Source organism: Callorhinchus milii, unplaced genomic scaffold (assembly GCF_018977255.1).
Source record: "Callorhinchus milii isolate IMCB2004 unplaced genomic scaffold, IMCB_Cmil_1.0 Scaffold6, whole genome shotgun sequence".
Classification (NCBI taxonomy): domain Eukaryota; kingdom Metazoa; phylum Chordata; class Chondrichthyes; order Chimaeriformes; family Callorhinchidae; genus Callorhinchus; species Callorhinchus milii.
In genome coordinates, this window is record NW_024704747.1 from 16,162,237 (window position 1) to 16,177,693 (window position 15,457).

Genomic DNA, 15,457 nt, shown 5'->3' on the forward strand with positions numbered 1-15,457 from the left:
GCCACTTTAATCTACGAGTTGTTTCTGATAAGCAGATATCCACACTGTGAATCTGTACCAATTTTTCACTCAATTGAAAAAGGTTTCATTTCATGGCGTGGGAAATGGAAGCATCCCGCAGAATTGGTCTCGTCCTGAGGCAGTGGTTGTGCTTCTGTGGTTCATGCTAAAATGGAACGACTGTCCAAATCTTCACTATTCCATCCCTCCATTTGACTCACACATTGAGATGTCCTCCCGAACTGAAAGGCACTACATTATATAAATGTAAACTGTATTGACTCCTGCTGTATCTGACTATGAATTGCTGAACTCTTAACACTGTGGTTGCAAATGGTAGAAAATAAATCAGATGGAAGTTTTGCTTCTGCTTCACTGCCTGTGGCTGGGTGGTGGGGGAGGGTCAGGTTCACTACATGCATGTCCTGGTTTTCTGAGCAGCTGGGCAAGACTGAGAAAAGACCAGAGTCAGACGAAGGGACCACGTGGGACATTATAGAATGACAGCACGTTCAGCTTGTCAGACCCATGCTGGTGGTGACTCACCCACTGGAGCTGTATACTCTAATCACCATTCCCAGATTTTTACATCCTCACTCTCTTGCAACGTTAAACAAAGTTTATCCTCTTCCTCCAAATAAAGTATAGAATGGAGTGACGGAAGGGAGCACAGATAGACAGTAGATGAGGCAGAGTAAAGATCAGGGCCAGAATAAACTAAAGTAGAGAAATGTGAACAATGAGATATCTGTTTGGCTTTGGGGGTCCATGAAACGCGATTGGACTGGTGTGGTTTTTGGAAGTGGGGTGGTGAAAAAAAAATGGCACTTCAATTCACACCAAACCCGTGGAAAAACGCTCCTGATGTCTTTTTGGCACATTTATTTGTGTGCAATGTCCAAAGTAAAAGCCGTGTATCTCCTTCTGCAGGTCTACTCGTGGGGCAATAACACCTATGGACAGCTCGGTAATACAGAGTCACCAACTATAATGCCTCGTCTCGCCAAGGTGAGTCCTCTGGACCTCTTTAGGGGTGTTGGCATATTTAACATTGGAAGAATACTGATGTGCTGTAAAACGGTCTAAAAAACCTGTAACATAACGGTGAACCCAAGCCACTGCGTAAAGGAACCAGAGACATGACTCTGCACAAAGAGTCCTGGGATCAAATCCAGCCAAGTTGTAGTGATACACACTTAGTCCATTGTGAGTTATTGGATCGTAGTCATTTGGGGAGATGAAACTTTATCAGTGTGCACAGACTAGCCTGTAAATTGGCACCAAGTTGGTAATCAGCAGAGAGCCAGTGTGGACGTGGACGTACTGCTGCAGGAGGTATGTTCCTTTGGGGTTGCGGTTTTTGGAATGAAGAAGAGAAGCTTTCACTCTGTGTTGTATCTGATGTGGGAATCCTTGAGGTTGACAAACTGGGGGTGGCGGAGAGACCAAAGTTGCCCAATTTCCATATATTTTTTACATAAATAAGCACCTGTGATATACTTCAAGTATCTTTCGCCAAATCAATTTGACCACAATTCTGTTTGACTAGAAGCAAAATATAAACAGGCGTCATGGTCAGTCATGAAATAAGACTGAAGATAGATCTGGACATAACCTTAATGGTTTCAAAATGTATTCAATTTCCCTATCTCAAAACATAAGCAGTTTAAAACCTGCATCAAATACCTTTACGTAGCTGCCTTCATGTACAGTGAGTATGGAAGTTCCACATTGCTAACATAGGTAACTATATTTGTAGTACAAAACTACTGATGCCTTCACATTTTGGGTTGGAGGGAAGATACTGACCTTTGGATTTAACGCAGTGAGGTTGTTTTGTGTTCCACTGTGGGTCTTGCAACATGTTGGGTACAATAACCTGAGGTTAGAGAAAGTATCATTCTCAGGTTTTTGGTTAGCTATCAGGAGCAGGAACCCATTCCTTGACCCAAAGATACTAATGCCAGATAGTGCCTGAACCACTGCTTAACTGAGATCAGCACAGACCAGAGATTAAACCTGCAACCTTTTAGACTATATGTGTTTGATTCCCAGCAGGGCAAAATGTTGAGCAAGTTTCCTTACTCCACACGGCTCTGTTTACCAAGCAGTGAGTAGGAACCTGGTTGTTAGTCAGTTGGAGGATCGCTTTTCCGGGGGGTAATAATTCCTTCCTTCCAAAAAAAAATTGTCACTTTAATCCACGACTGTTTGTGGGACACTGCTGTGTGTAATTGGCTACCGCGTTCGCCCAAAATATACACAGTCAATTCACTTTACAGTATATTCTCTGAAGCACTTTGGGGCATCTCAAAGACTTGATAAGGCGCTATCTCAAATGCAAGGATAATTATTACTTTATTATTATAAGTGCTTCACCAGCCATTGTCTTCACGTCTCAGACCGTGAGAAAGCTCAAATCCTATTTCAACATGGGTTATTTATTGTTAAAGTAAGAGGAAATCTTGCATTCACTTGTATGCTTTTTTCCACATTATTCAGTTACATAACAACAACTTGTATTTATATAGCGCCTTCCATGCCATGCGGGTCCCAGAGCACTTAGATTATTGGAAATGGGCCATTCAGTCCAACTTGTCCTAACTCCACATGAACCCTCACCCCACGTATTCCTCTGATCTATTCCCTTCTTCCTCATGTATGCTTCAAGTTTTCTCTTAAATACATTAATGCAGTACCTTCTTTCAATGCAGATATCACACACCAGCAATGAAAGCATCAAGCCAATTATTCATAGAACAAGTTATAACATTAATACCATCATTTGCTTTTCCTCTTTCCCTTTCTTCCCATGGTTTATTGTGCAGATTCCAGAGGGTGTTCGTGTATGGGACATTGCAGCAGGACAGGAACATTCCCTTTTTTTGACCGATGGGGAGTTCTCCCAGCCGAACATTTATTACAGCGGACGACAGGTGGTCCAAGACTCTGAGAACCCAGTCACAGATGACACGAGCACCGAGCAGCCAGTGTTTCTGCCCTTCTGTGGCCAGGTAAATGTAAGAATATAACATTATATTTGCATTTGGTATAGCGCTTTTCACGTTGGGAAGCTGTTTCAAAGTGCTTCACAGGATATACCGTGACTGTGTATTTGTAGGTAAATCTAATCCACATGGGCTTTTTCCTTTTTTTGTCACTTTTTTTCCTGTCACTTCATGAAGCTGGTTTGACTCCTTGCTGAAGTGGCCGCAACACTTGTGTATTCCCAGCACCTTTCATGTGAAAGAACTTCTCGGGATTTGCTGTGAAGTGCAGTGACTATGTATTTTGTAGTCAAACGCCACAGCCAGTTTTGTATACAGCAATATCCCACAACCATCCACAACCAATTTTATTTGGGGTATCTTTGACACGAAGGAGAAATGATCTTCTGCTTCTGAATGGTTTGATGGGATCTTTAACGTCCATCTGAACAGGTAGTCATGACCTCAGTTTAATGTCTTATCCAAAGGAATGGCAACCAACAACGTAGCACAGAATTGGAGTGTCAGCCTGGGCTATACATTCAGTCCCAACATGGGGACCTTATGACTCGGATCCAGGCTGACACTACACGTTTCTCCTCACTGGCCCTGGGCTAGGTTCTCATAGTCCAGTGACATTATTCAAACCTGCAAGAGGAAGCCAGATAGACCCAAAGGAGAAGTGAATAGAGGGTTACGGGAGGGAGTAAACAGTGGGTGGAAACTCGTGTGGAGTATGAACACCAACATGGCTTAGTTGGGCCAAATAGTCTGCTTCTGTGCTGTCCAAACTGTGTGTGTAGAGGGGATTGGTAAGACCCAAAATCAATATTTTTAAAAAAAAATGGTTTCCTTGTTGCCATGAAAAAATTTTAAGATGATAATAATCCTTACATTTGATATAGCACCATATCACGTCTTCAAGATTTCTCAAAGCGTTCCACAGATTATACTGTAGAACAAATTGACTATATTTTGTGGGCAAAACCTGGCAGCCATTTGTGCATAGCAGTGTCCTACAAACAGTCGTGGATTGAGTGACTGATTTACTGTCTTTTTAAGCAACTATTACCTCCGGAAAAGCTATCCACCAATCAACTAACAAGCAGGTTCCTGCTAACTGCTTGGTAAACAGGCATGTGGAGCTTGGAAACTTGCCCAACTTTTCGCCCTGCTGGAAATCAAACCTAGGTCTCTTGTTTGTGAAGTGAGTGCTCTAACCACTGAGCTGCAGGACAGGATAATAAGAAAACAAGTATCTAAGTGCTATACACAATCCCAGAAATATTGTTTCCACCATGGTGGTCTGTGCAAGACCACTTGGGGCTGACAGGTTTTGCTCCCCAGGAGAAGACACCAAACCCACCTGTATTATCAAAGTCACAATATCCCACATGCCTCCAAGTAGCAAGTTAATGTTCCCACCTTGATGTATCTGTAGAGGAGGTCCACACACTGCCCATCAGTGACAACATCTGCTGATTTGCTGAAGAGAAAACTGCAACCCATTTCCTGCCTGTTAATTGGACACAACTGCAGCCTGTTGAGAAGTTATTTCAATACACAATCTTCCCCTCCCCGCTTTTCCAAAATGCCCCAGGTGAGATTTCATGGCACCGCCCCACCTTGTTCCTTATTACGAACAAGTCAAGCCCCTGTGAACTTGGGGAGTCTTTCTATGGATTGGGAAATTGTTGCATCTCCTTGACCAGAGTAACCAACAAGGGTTCTGACCTGCTCCCAGGTGTTGCTGTGTTGTGGAAGTCCAGTTTATAATATCGTGTTTTAACTTTTCACTCTGGAGGTGAGTTGGGCCTTGGAAGACTGTTTTAATTCATATGTCGTTTGAGTTGCTAAGATCTGGAAGCCTCAGAAAAAAGTTTGACGCTTAACTTAAAGGCTTGTCTATTTAGTTACCTCCAGAATAAATTATTTTCCAATTATTCCTTATCACTGATCGCTTTCTACCCTTGACCCCTTTCCAACTCTCTCAACCTTTTCTCAACTCCCAGCAGCAGGAAGAGGTGAATTTCAGGGCAAGAGATCAGTGTTCTCAGGGATCATTTTCTGAATTTTGGAGGAAACAATCTCCTCCCCCTCTTCCTGTGATAGAATGTACCACTGACTGTCTCTGACAATAACAAAGCAATAAAATATTAAACGGTTTAGCTAGCTGCTGCTCTATTATTTAATGTTTGATATTGTGAGTTTGCAATTGTACAATGCATACGAGTTGAGAAAGGGGGCAGAAGAACCACTCACCCTGGACCTATATCGGGAGTGTTGTGCAGTTTACATAATAATAATCCTTGCATCTGATCTAATGCCTTATCACGTCTTTGAGACATTTTAAAGCTCTTCACAGAATATATTGTAAAGTGAATTGACTGTATATTTTGTGGGTGAAACCCGCAGACAATTCAACACATCAGGTTCCCACAAACAATTGTAGAATGAGTGACCATATAATTACTACATCAGGAAAACAGCAAAGTTATGGACCTTGTTTGCACAAAGTTTTTTTTCGGAGGATTATAAACTGACTGTACTAAAGAACTGGCAATTTATCTCCTATTTCTTTAAAGTATAGTTGTACCAAATTCCATTTACCCCACTGATTGGGGTTTACAGGCTGTGGACAGTGTCAGGGTTACTTGCTAAGTAGTGAGTTGGTGTTCAGCAGTTTATGGGTTACTCTGTATAACTGGATGCTGTCAACAGTGCAAGGCTTACTCGCTGGGTAACTTGAATTGTTCAGCAGTGTAACAGGTTGCTGTTCAGCAATGCATGGGTTACTTTATATAACCAGAGCTCTTTTTCAGCAGGACAAGTGTTACTTGCAAGGTAACTGTGGAATTGCAGTCTGTTCCCGTAAATTCTCAGAGCAGTTTACGCTTAGTGTGTGTGATGTGGACTTTTGCTTAGTTTCTTTCACTGCACCAGTGAGGTTATGAGTTTTTTTCCGCCAGTTTTTCTTTCATTTCCCCACTCTTTTTTGAGTCATTTGATTTACCCCTCCCTCGCAAGACTCTCTGTGGCTGATTTCCTTTCTTTCTCTCCCACCCCAAACATAAGGGCACTAAATTGCTGTCCTGAACGAGATCAGATAATTCCTCACACGTTTTTTATATAATAAATGATTCAATTTAAAAACATTTTTTTACGTGCCTGCCAACCATCTTTTCCAGCAGCTTGAGGACACCTTAGCACAACTGAGGCTGCCCCTTGTCAAACGCACAGCGTTTCAAATCAGTAAATACCATCCATATGTGTAGGAGCAGCTTGTTGATAATCCGCAAGCTGGCATCTGTGGAGTTTGAAGGGGAAAGTTCATTGCAAATAAACACATTCATCCAAACGTTGAGAAGGGGAATGTAGAGGTCAGAGAGGGATCAGAAGATGAGCATTTTGTTGTTGAAAGGGTTAATGTGGTCTTGTTAAGCTGCTTGCCAGCATTAATAACTCTTGTTTCCTTTCAGTTCGGCTATGTTAACAGTCTATTTGCTGGGGGCCAGAGCTGCCTGGCACTGGCTGACAGAAACGTCATGGGCTACATTGCCAGCTTGCACGAGCTGGCTTCATCGGAAAGAAGATTCTACTGCAAGCTGAGTGACGTGAAGTCTCGGATTCTCAAACCCCTCCTGGGCTTAGGTGAGAAAGAAATGTATCTTCCTAAAAAAAAATAGAATTTTCTAAATGTAAAAAATATATTTTCTCCATATTTAATATAAAATTGTGAAGTCTCATAGAGTAATGTTTAGTGTGCTCGCCTCACAAGTTAGAGGACCTGGGTTTGATTCCTGGCCGGGACGAAACCTAAGGCAAGTTTCCTTACTCCACATGCCTCTGTTTACCTAGCAGTAAATAGGAACCTGGTTGTTAGTTGATTGGTGGATCGCTTTCCGGGGATTATAATCCCCCTCCCCTCAAAAAAAAATTGTCACTCAATTTTTTGACTGTTTGTGGGACACTGCTGTACAATATATGTTCCTTAAAACACTTTGAAACATCTCAACAACTTGATAAGGTGCTATATCAATTATTATTATTTCCCTGTATAACCCAAGTTTGTCTGCGATAAACCTTTAAGCACTGAACGCTATCTGGTGCAAATACGCACTGCAGCAACTGGGATGACAGATGGTTTGGTTATTTCATGAGACCCGGTGGCTTTTACAGTAGATCGAGACTTCACATGTGTGATTGGAATTTGGGGAAAGAATTGACGAAATAAGAGAATTCTGACAAATGGGTTAGTGATGCAGAGTAGAAATAAATAATTGTGTTTATCGTTAATGAAATGCGAAAGGCGGAAAACAAACGGCCATTTAATAGTCCAGAAGTGAGTCAGAATCCACACCTTCGTAATATTGATCATTTGCTCTGAGTTTTAATTTTGTTTTGTGTTTTAGATAACTTGGCTTCCGCCTTGGGTCCCTCCTCAACACAGTTGCTGCAAGACTTGGCCAGCAGATTCAGCAAGCTGTGTTGCCTGATAGGGCAGCACAGTGCTTCCTTGAACAAATTCCTTCACAGCTCGAAGGACGTGAAGACGCTTGCCATGCTGGAGCACTCATCCGTTTTCCTGGACACTTTCAAAGAGCAAGTACACAAGCCTGTTACTGTTACTGCCGAGTGCATGGGGTGGTGGGTAGTGACGTGGGTCTGGGTTCCTTACGCCAGTGTAAATGGGAGCAGCAGCATGTCTGGCTGCTGTGACATGCCCTTCAAGTGCATTGAGTTTTATCAATGACAATTTCTGTAACGTTATCAGTAAAACGTGCAGTTCTGGTGCTCACCTGGGTGCTGACCTACCCACAGGACCTGGGCACGTCCAACAACAACTTGGATCATTTGAGAGGTACAAGTTCAGGAGTATAAATATTGTCTTTACCAGTGTGAAGTGCATTCACAGCCACTTGAGTAAATTACATGGCAGTGATTGAGTCTCAGGTTTCAGACTACAAACATAAAGGCCTTTTGAACCTTTCGAAAGCTGTGTATTTAACCTGATCTGACCTTACTGGCTTACATCCTTGAAACTGTGCACCATCCGAACAACGCTGGGTGGGTGGATGTGTCCCAACATCAGAAAGATCAAGAGAGTTGTGGTTTTGCGAAAATAACGGTTATGCACGTTGTGCTCACATGCTATAGGACAGATATCCAATGAGAAAGCGCAGGTTTAGGATTGCAAAGAGCAGTTTTCAGGACAGACGCCAATAAGGTCAATGTAAACAGAAAATATTTGCATTTCTGGTGCACAGCTGCTGACGTCATTCCTAAGGGAGCTGGACACGTCCAGAGGTACAAAAATTGTCATGTGCACTCACAACTACTTGAGTCCTGAAATCTCTCATGGTCCTAATATTATGAAATTGATTGTTAATTTGGAAGCTGTTTGTCCAAAGTTCTCAAAAGGAACTGCGGAAAACTACGTAAATGATTTATCTTCCCCCAATGTTCTTGCATTATCGTAAAACCATGTGATTAAGGCTAAGACCTGAGGGATTTCAGTCTCTGGGATACTGTGAGGATTGTCGGGTGAGGGGGCTGGTTGCAGAACCTCATCTTTGCTGAGATTAGATGCAATGTGAAGTCGATGTACATTACGCTGACCGCATACACCTTCCCATTGCTCGCATGCACCTTCCCATTGCTCGCAGGCCAGGTCCATGCAGTCGGCCAATACTATGGGCCACGGTCCATGGTAGCATGAACCCTACCTGTGTTTGTCCATTGGTCAAAACAAAGGTGCAGTTTATCCGATGACACGACCATTTCTTTGACTCTTTCAGGTACTGCAACTCGGTCGGGAATTTTGTGGTCGTCGGTGGTTTTCAATTATTGGTGAAACCAACCGGGTAAGTGTAAGTTAGTGGTCAGTGATCCCTGATACCTGAACCGTGAACGTGCCCCCATTGCCTCACTGACGACTGCCTCTGCTGAGCCGATAGGAAATCCTTTTTTTATGCTTCAGTTACGACGTGCAATATAGAGCATGACTGCAGGCAGAATTTTTTTTTACAACGCAGGTGAGCCTGTGAACTCAGAGCTACTCGTAGGTTCTGTATATTTCTATTCCTTGCCTTAACATTCCCCTTTAGAAGTGTTCAGTTCAGTAGATTTACATAACTCAGCTCTGTTATACTGAAGGTTTGTGATTCGAATGGGCAGATTATTCATTTGGGAGTGGGATGGGGGGTGTAATTCTATGCCACACCTCCAGCATTGTATCGGAGCGTCAGCTAAGACGATGTGATTCCAAGACTTGACGTGGGGCTTAAGCCCACAACCTTCTGACATGGAGGCAAGAGTGCTACCCCTACGCCAGACTGACACACTTCTTGTTTTACAGGGATCTCTTGAACAAAAACCTACAGGTGCTCCATCAGCTGTCGGAAGTACATGATGAGAACACATCTCTGGCTGAGCTGTTGCACGCCCTCTTTTACATGCCCATCAGACATCTGCACGAATACGCCCGAGTGCTACTGAAACTTGCAACTTGTTTTGAAGTGGTAAGTGAAGTCTGCGCTTTGTATACCCTGGTCCGGGATTGTGGGGCACAGGGGGAGCCTGTCACAATGTTAACTGACAGGAAGGTGTGCCTTTGCAGACAATGCTTAAGAAACAACAAGGCTGCAGGTGAATGGCAAGTTATTCCCTCCCCATTTCTTTTTAATTACCAATTTATCCGAGAGATTGTTGTCCAGGACGCTGGGTAAAAAAACTCCCTTTAACGTTGATCTGAACAGGCAGACAGGGCCTTGCTTTAACATTTCATCCTCCGACAATGCGGCACTCCCCTAGCTCTGCACTGGAGTGTCAGCCTAGACTGAGTTAACCTTCCTGATGTGGGACTTGAACCGCAGCCTTCTGACCCAGAGGTTAGAATACTACCATCCAAGTTAAGACAACACAAGCTGTAATTTTTGTGCTGTAATTTCTGAGTTGGTGCTGTTAGTCGAGAAGGGAAGAGGTTCCTGACTTTTACTTTTGCTTGTGTGTCCATGGAAGGTGTCTGTGGAATATCAGAACCTTCAGGAGATCAGCAGTCTGTGTGAAGCTCTTGGTCTGTACTTGAAGAAAAAACGGAAGGAGGCAGAGGTCACTTACATCTTCTGGAAAACGTTCCCAGGCAAAATGACGGTACGTAGCAACTTTGGAGGAAAAAAAAACTCCAGGGAATGAAAAACTGCTCCTATGAATAATATTCCAAGAGTCTGATTCCAGTTGAGTGCCTGGCAGTTTAAACACTGAGAGCTTTGCTTTACATGGCACAGTCCGAAGTGTGTGTTAAGGGATGATTCATCATGAGTCTAAAATGCAACCATTTCTAATGGGATTCCTTAATGAGGAAACTGGAAATACATCACGTCAACCCAATTCCAGTGTGGATTTCCCACAGGTGTTGTTGGTGTTGGCCTCCAGTAACCGGAGGGAGTTGCTGCTCAGCTTTCTTACCGAATGAAACACTTCTCAGATTGCTGAGTGATAGATTTTGATGCCACGAGAACACAGGTGGCAGTCAAGCCTCTATAAATGGGAACAACCACCAGAAGATGGTGTCAGTCCTTCTCGGTGTCCAAGTTTCTACTTCAATGTTATATATCTGCTGGGTCCCTGCGTGTTCTTTCTCGCTGCCCTCTGCTCTGCTGAAGCCTCTGTGGGCTGAAATGGGTGCACTACCTTGATCATCGACTGCCCCAAGTGATCTCATCTGGTATCCTCTTCCCACTTTGCTTTTTTCTTGCATGTATTTTGCTGTGGTGTTGGGGATGGGAAGGGAATGCTCTTGCCACCTTCAATATACCATACCTCTGAAGCCCAGTATGCCTCCTCCTCCTATAATTGGCATGATGAATGGATTTGTGAATGGGTAATTGGTAACACATTATTTGTATTTTCCCTGTTAGTTCACTTAAACGTCCCTGGGTCCCAGCAGATAAGTATCGTATCAGCAGATCAGGAGGGTTGAATCTGAACACTCAATCTGAAGCCGTGCAGCTGAAAGGACCCAGCTCAAGCTATAATAACCATCAGCCCATGTGTAGGAGGGGCGGGAGGCACATATTGCTTAACTTGGTACAAGTTTTACACTTCCACTGTTATTTTTGCAGTACTGATGTTCTGATATTGATCACTAAATGAATACACTTGGCCCTTTAGACCTAATGGTATTAAAAATGATCTAGCAAGGTAGGGGCACAGGCTTGGATACTGAAGCCAAGCCTTCTACTTCTAACCCTGGAGTTGGCAAACTATCTGCAAGATGAGTTCCTAATACAGACACTGCTCTGTCATGGGTTCAGTACGGAGCCCATTCTTCACCCACGAGTGTTCCATATGGAAGCAAGTGGCTGCCAGGGTTACAGACCTCCGTGAGATTAACAGATTTAGCTGGGAATACCATGAGCTCTGGAAGAGGGTACGACCAGCAATGCTTTCTCTTTGCCAACCCTCAGCACTGCTCTGAAGTTCACCTGCTACTCTGGGTTCCCTCGCATTAAGCGTGATGGTCGGTCTTGCATTCTGGCCCTGGAACATACACAGGGACATTGGGAACCGCACCTTTTGGGTAAATCAGCAATGTGGGCAGCTCACATTTTGGGCCACTTATTCCCAAATCTTCCAGATTTCCACTTGGCTGACTGATCAAAATCCTAAATTTTGATAGGTGAAATACTTAGTGAAATATAAAGGTGAAATATCAGTGCCCTTAATGGTAAGGGTCCTCTGTATCAGCCATTTTTCTGAACGTCCAGTGCAGGCGGCTGAGGCTATGACATCGCTGCAAAGTCCCATTTAAAAGAGTCACAGGCAGGAACTGAATTGTCCCAGTCATCGTATTCGGCCAAGGTGAAAGTGATGACCTGTCGTTTCCAGCCTACTTTGACTTTCAAACGAGTTGGGAGGAGGAGGAAATAATACTGACTCATGGGCCTTGGGATCCTGAAGCAATTTGAGGCATGCCAAAAAATAAACTGTTTAGCATCCTGATATGAAATAGGATTCACTGTATGAATGCGGTCAGATTTGGTGCTGTTTGTAACAGAAATGCATGTAAAGCCCCCCCCCACTGTTTGAGGCAGAAATATAGCACTGTAATACGTCTGTACTGTGCCTCAGGGACTAATTCCATGACTGCAAGAGCACTTTGTCCATTAAATAACTCCTTAGCTTCTGGTCTGCTCATCGTCTTTGGTGATGTCAGAGCAGCTTTTTTATCTAGCCTGTAATTAAAAGTGTGGAGAATAACAATGGGGTTTTTCTTACCGAGAAACTTTAATAATAATAATCCTTGCATTTGATATAGCGCTTTTCACGTCGGGAGGGCGTCCCAAAGCGCTTCACAGAACACACTGTAAAGTGAATTGACTGTATATTTGTGGGCGAACGCGGCAGCCAATTGCGCACAGCAATGTCCCACAAACAGTCGTAGATTGAAAATGACCAATTTATTATTGTTTTTGGTTTTGGAGGGATTATTATTAGGCTCTGTGTGGAGTAAGGAAACTTGCCCAAGGTTTCGCCCTCTGCCTGGAATTGAACTCAGGTCTCTCGCTTGCAAAGCGAGTGCTCTTACCACTGAGCTACAGGACTCCTCTAATGAGGAATATCTCATAAATAATCATCCTCGCATATGATAAAGGGCCTTATCATGTCATTAGGCTGTCCCAAAGTACTTCACAGTAAGTGTAGTGACTGTGTTTTTGTATACCAGGGTGAAGGCCAGTTTGCACACAGCAATGTCCCGCTGTGGAACAAATAGCCATGAAGTGAATGACCCATTTCATCTGGGAAATTTCCTGGGGCCTGGAATCTGAATTACGCAAATTGGGACAAATTCGTAAGTTAAAGTGCATCGTATCAAACTGGGTGTTTGATACTCCACTCCAATACTGTCTACTTCTAGAGTAGAGTTTCCACGAGTCAGCGGGAGGAATCCCATAAAGAAATGCCACGAGTTAGATCCCCAGTGTCTCTGAAGCTATGCAAAGTACCTCAGCGAAGGTATATGTTATAAATCCATCATCCCTGCAACTCGAGATGTTGCACAGCACTTTGCCTGACGTGACTTTTACTTAATCTTGCAACTGATGTGCTTTGGTTGGCATTCAGCAGAATTGTATCTTCTTGCCAGCCTTGTGCTCCCTCATCTACAGAGGTTATTATACAGCATAATAATCAGATATTGGGCTGCATTATAAGGAGATGCAGTCCGCAGGAAGCATGCAGCATGAGTGTGGGAGCCGTACACAGGTGTATCAAGTGCACAAGTGCATGTGCCGTAGTATGCACGTGCCTTTGCAGGAAGCTGCATATTTGACGTTTGTTTCCTACGTCACTATCCGATCCCACTGTGCAATAATCAATGCAACATAGACAGCAACACACAAGTGTGGGAATTTGCATTAAAACTAACATGGGCCATGCAGTACCTACCTCATGGTGAATTGTACCAGTACTTTGACATGCTCTGTGTATTAGTTGACAGCCTTCGTTGCTTGAGTTGCCAGCGTTTATTCGGTGTCCTGTAAATGTAAAGTGAATTGACTGTATTTTGTAGGTGAAATGAGGCAGCCAATCGTACACAACAGTGTCCCACAAACAGTTGTGACTGAGTGACCACTTTTTTTTAAGGGATTATTACCCCTGGAAAGCGATCCGCCAATCTACTAAGAACCGGGTTCCTACTTACTGCTGTTAACAGTGCTGGTCCTGACATCTATTGTGTGTTGTAAACCTTATTGCATGCCTGTATGTTTAGTAAAGTAGGGTTAACACAGGTTTAACTTTTTTTAGGCTTTTCTGATGAGACATGTTTCTGCTGTGAGTGTAAGTATACACAGAGATGCTATCCGTGCGCCGCATTGTTGTATACTCGCGTCAACACCTCCCTCCTCTCCTCCCCTCTATACGCCTGATAAAGGCTTGTCTACAGGTAATGAAAACTCAGCAACCCTTCACTAGCAAGTTAGAAATGTTCCCATGCTTGTAGCTCTGTAGAAAAAAACCCTCTTAATTCTTACTCTCAGCAGGTAAGATCTACTGTTCTTTCTGCCTCTTTTTAGCTGTGTGTGTGCGTGGCGTGTGTGCTCTTAGTTTGTGCACGGTGTGTGTTAAATTTGGATACTTTTGTCATTAATTATTTCCAGTTTGTTCTTAGACAATTTCATTGCATGTTTTATTCTAATTTAAAACAATTTGTTTTAGTGGGCTTAGTGAAACAATATTTAGTGGGCTTAAAAGTCCCCCAACATTCAATAACCCTGAAGAAACATGCAATGAAGACTGAGTCGAATTGAAGTAGAAATGGAGAATTATAAACTACCTGAAGATTAAATGTTGCTGACCTGCCGGCACAGCACTGTCGTTTAACACAGGACAGATTCACAATCTTATTCACCAACTGCTGAGAATGGCTGATGTGAGAAATGCCATGGTTCACATTGTGGAAGGTCAGGGTGCTCCACGGATATACTGGGAGTGGGATTGACTCTTGTTGGTGCCTTGCACTGTGCTCCATTTGGTTGCATGGCACCTCTTGAGTTAAGTTTGTTGGTTCAAATATTTACCTTTCACCAAGTTTCCAGCACTTGTTCACTTTGAGTCCGGTTGGGTTGTGATTGGATCGCATTCAGTAATTATCAGAAAGTGGTTGCAAACAAAAGTTTTGTGGTTCTGCACTACATTGTATTGCAGTTAATGCAATACCATGTGAATAAAATCCATGACTGTTTGTGGGATACTGCGTGTGCAATTGGCTGCCACGTATAGCCCACAAAATATACAGGTAATTCTGTGAAGTGCTTTGAACCATCTTGAAAATGTGATAAGGCACTATATCAAATGCAAGGATTATCATTATTAATATTATTTAAGTGCAGTATGATTGATCCCACTGTTTTGATCTTAATCAGGAATGCCCGATCATAACCCAATCTGTTAGCTGCCGGCAAAAGTCTTCTTGTTAATTTTCAGGTGTCGTCAACTCCTTTTCATTGCCAATGATTCTTGCTTCTCATGGTGCTGTTCTTCCTCTGTTTTTTGCCAAGGATTCCCTGAGAAAGCCAGAGCGACGCCTCATTTGTGAGAGCAGCAACCGGGGGCTGACGCTGCAACACGCCGGGAGATTTTCTGTCAACTGGTTCATCCTCTTCAATGACGCGCTGGTTCATGCTCAGGTGAGTTAATCCTGACTGGTAGGAAAAGGCACTGAGAGAAAGATGCCTTGCTGCAGGGCACCATTCGCCTGCGTCTCACTGCTCTGCTTGTGCCGGGAGGATGCATTGGGCAGGCGTGCTCCGAACTCCATCCAGAATGTGTGTTCTGCAGTATCTCTTCACCAGCTGAATTGGGTTTCCAGGCCAGCCAGAGCGGAGTTGAGCCCACATTCCAGTGCAGTGTGGCCACAGGAATGGATTATAAGGAAGGATGGTAGCAGGCAGGATGTTAGATGCATT

At 43.5% G+C, this 15,457-nt stretch overlaps 1 protein-coding gene across 1 annotated transcript in view; it reads left to right on the top strand.

The window, feature by feature from the left end:
• The window catches only part of als2b (alsin Rho guanine nucleotide exchange factor ALS2 b), a 56,175-nt gene that overhangs the window by 16,218 nt on the left and 24,500 nt on the right, over positions 1-15,457 (top strand). The window contains exons 7-14 of the mRNA XM_042336155.1: positions 931-1,008; positions 2,829-3,014; positions 6,467-6,638; positions 7,400-7,589; positions 8,786-8,851; positions 9,346-9,508; positions 10,008-10,139; positions 15,050-15,178. Coding sequence (XP_042192089.1) covers positions 931-1,008; positions 2,829-3,014; positions 6,467-6,638; positions 7,400-7,589; positions 8,786-8,851; positions 9,346-9,508; positions 10,008-10,139; positions 15,050-15,178 — 1,116 coding nt within the window. The remainder of the gene's footprint in view (positions 1-930; positions 1,009-2,828; positions 3,015-6,466; positions 6,639-7,399; positions 7,590-8,785; positions 8,852-9,345; positions 9,509-10,007; positions 10,140-15,049; positions 15,179-15,457) is intronic.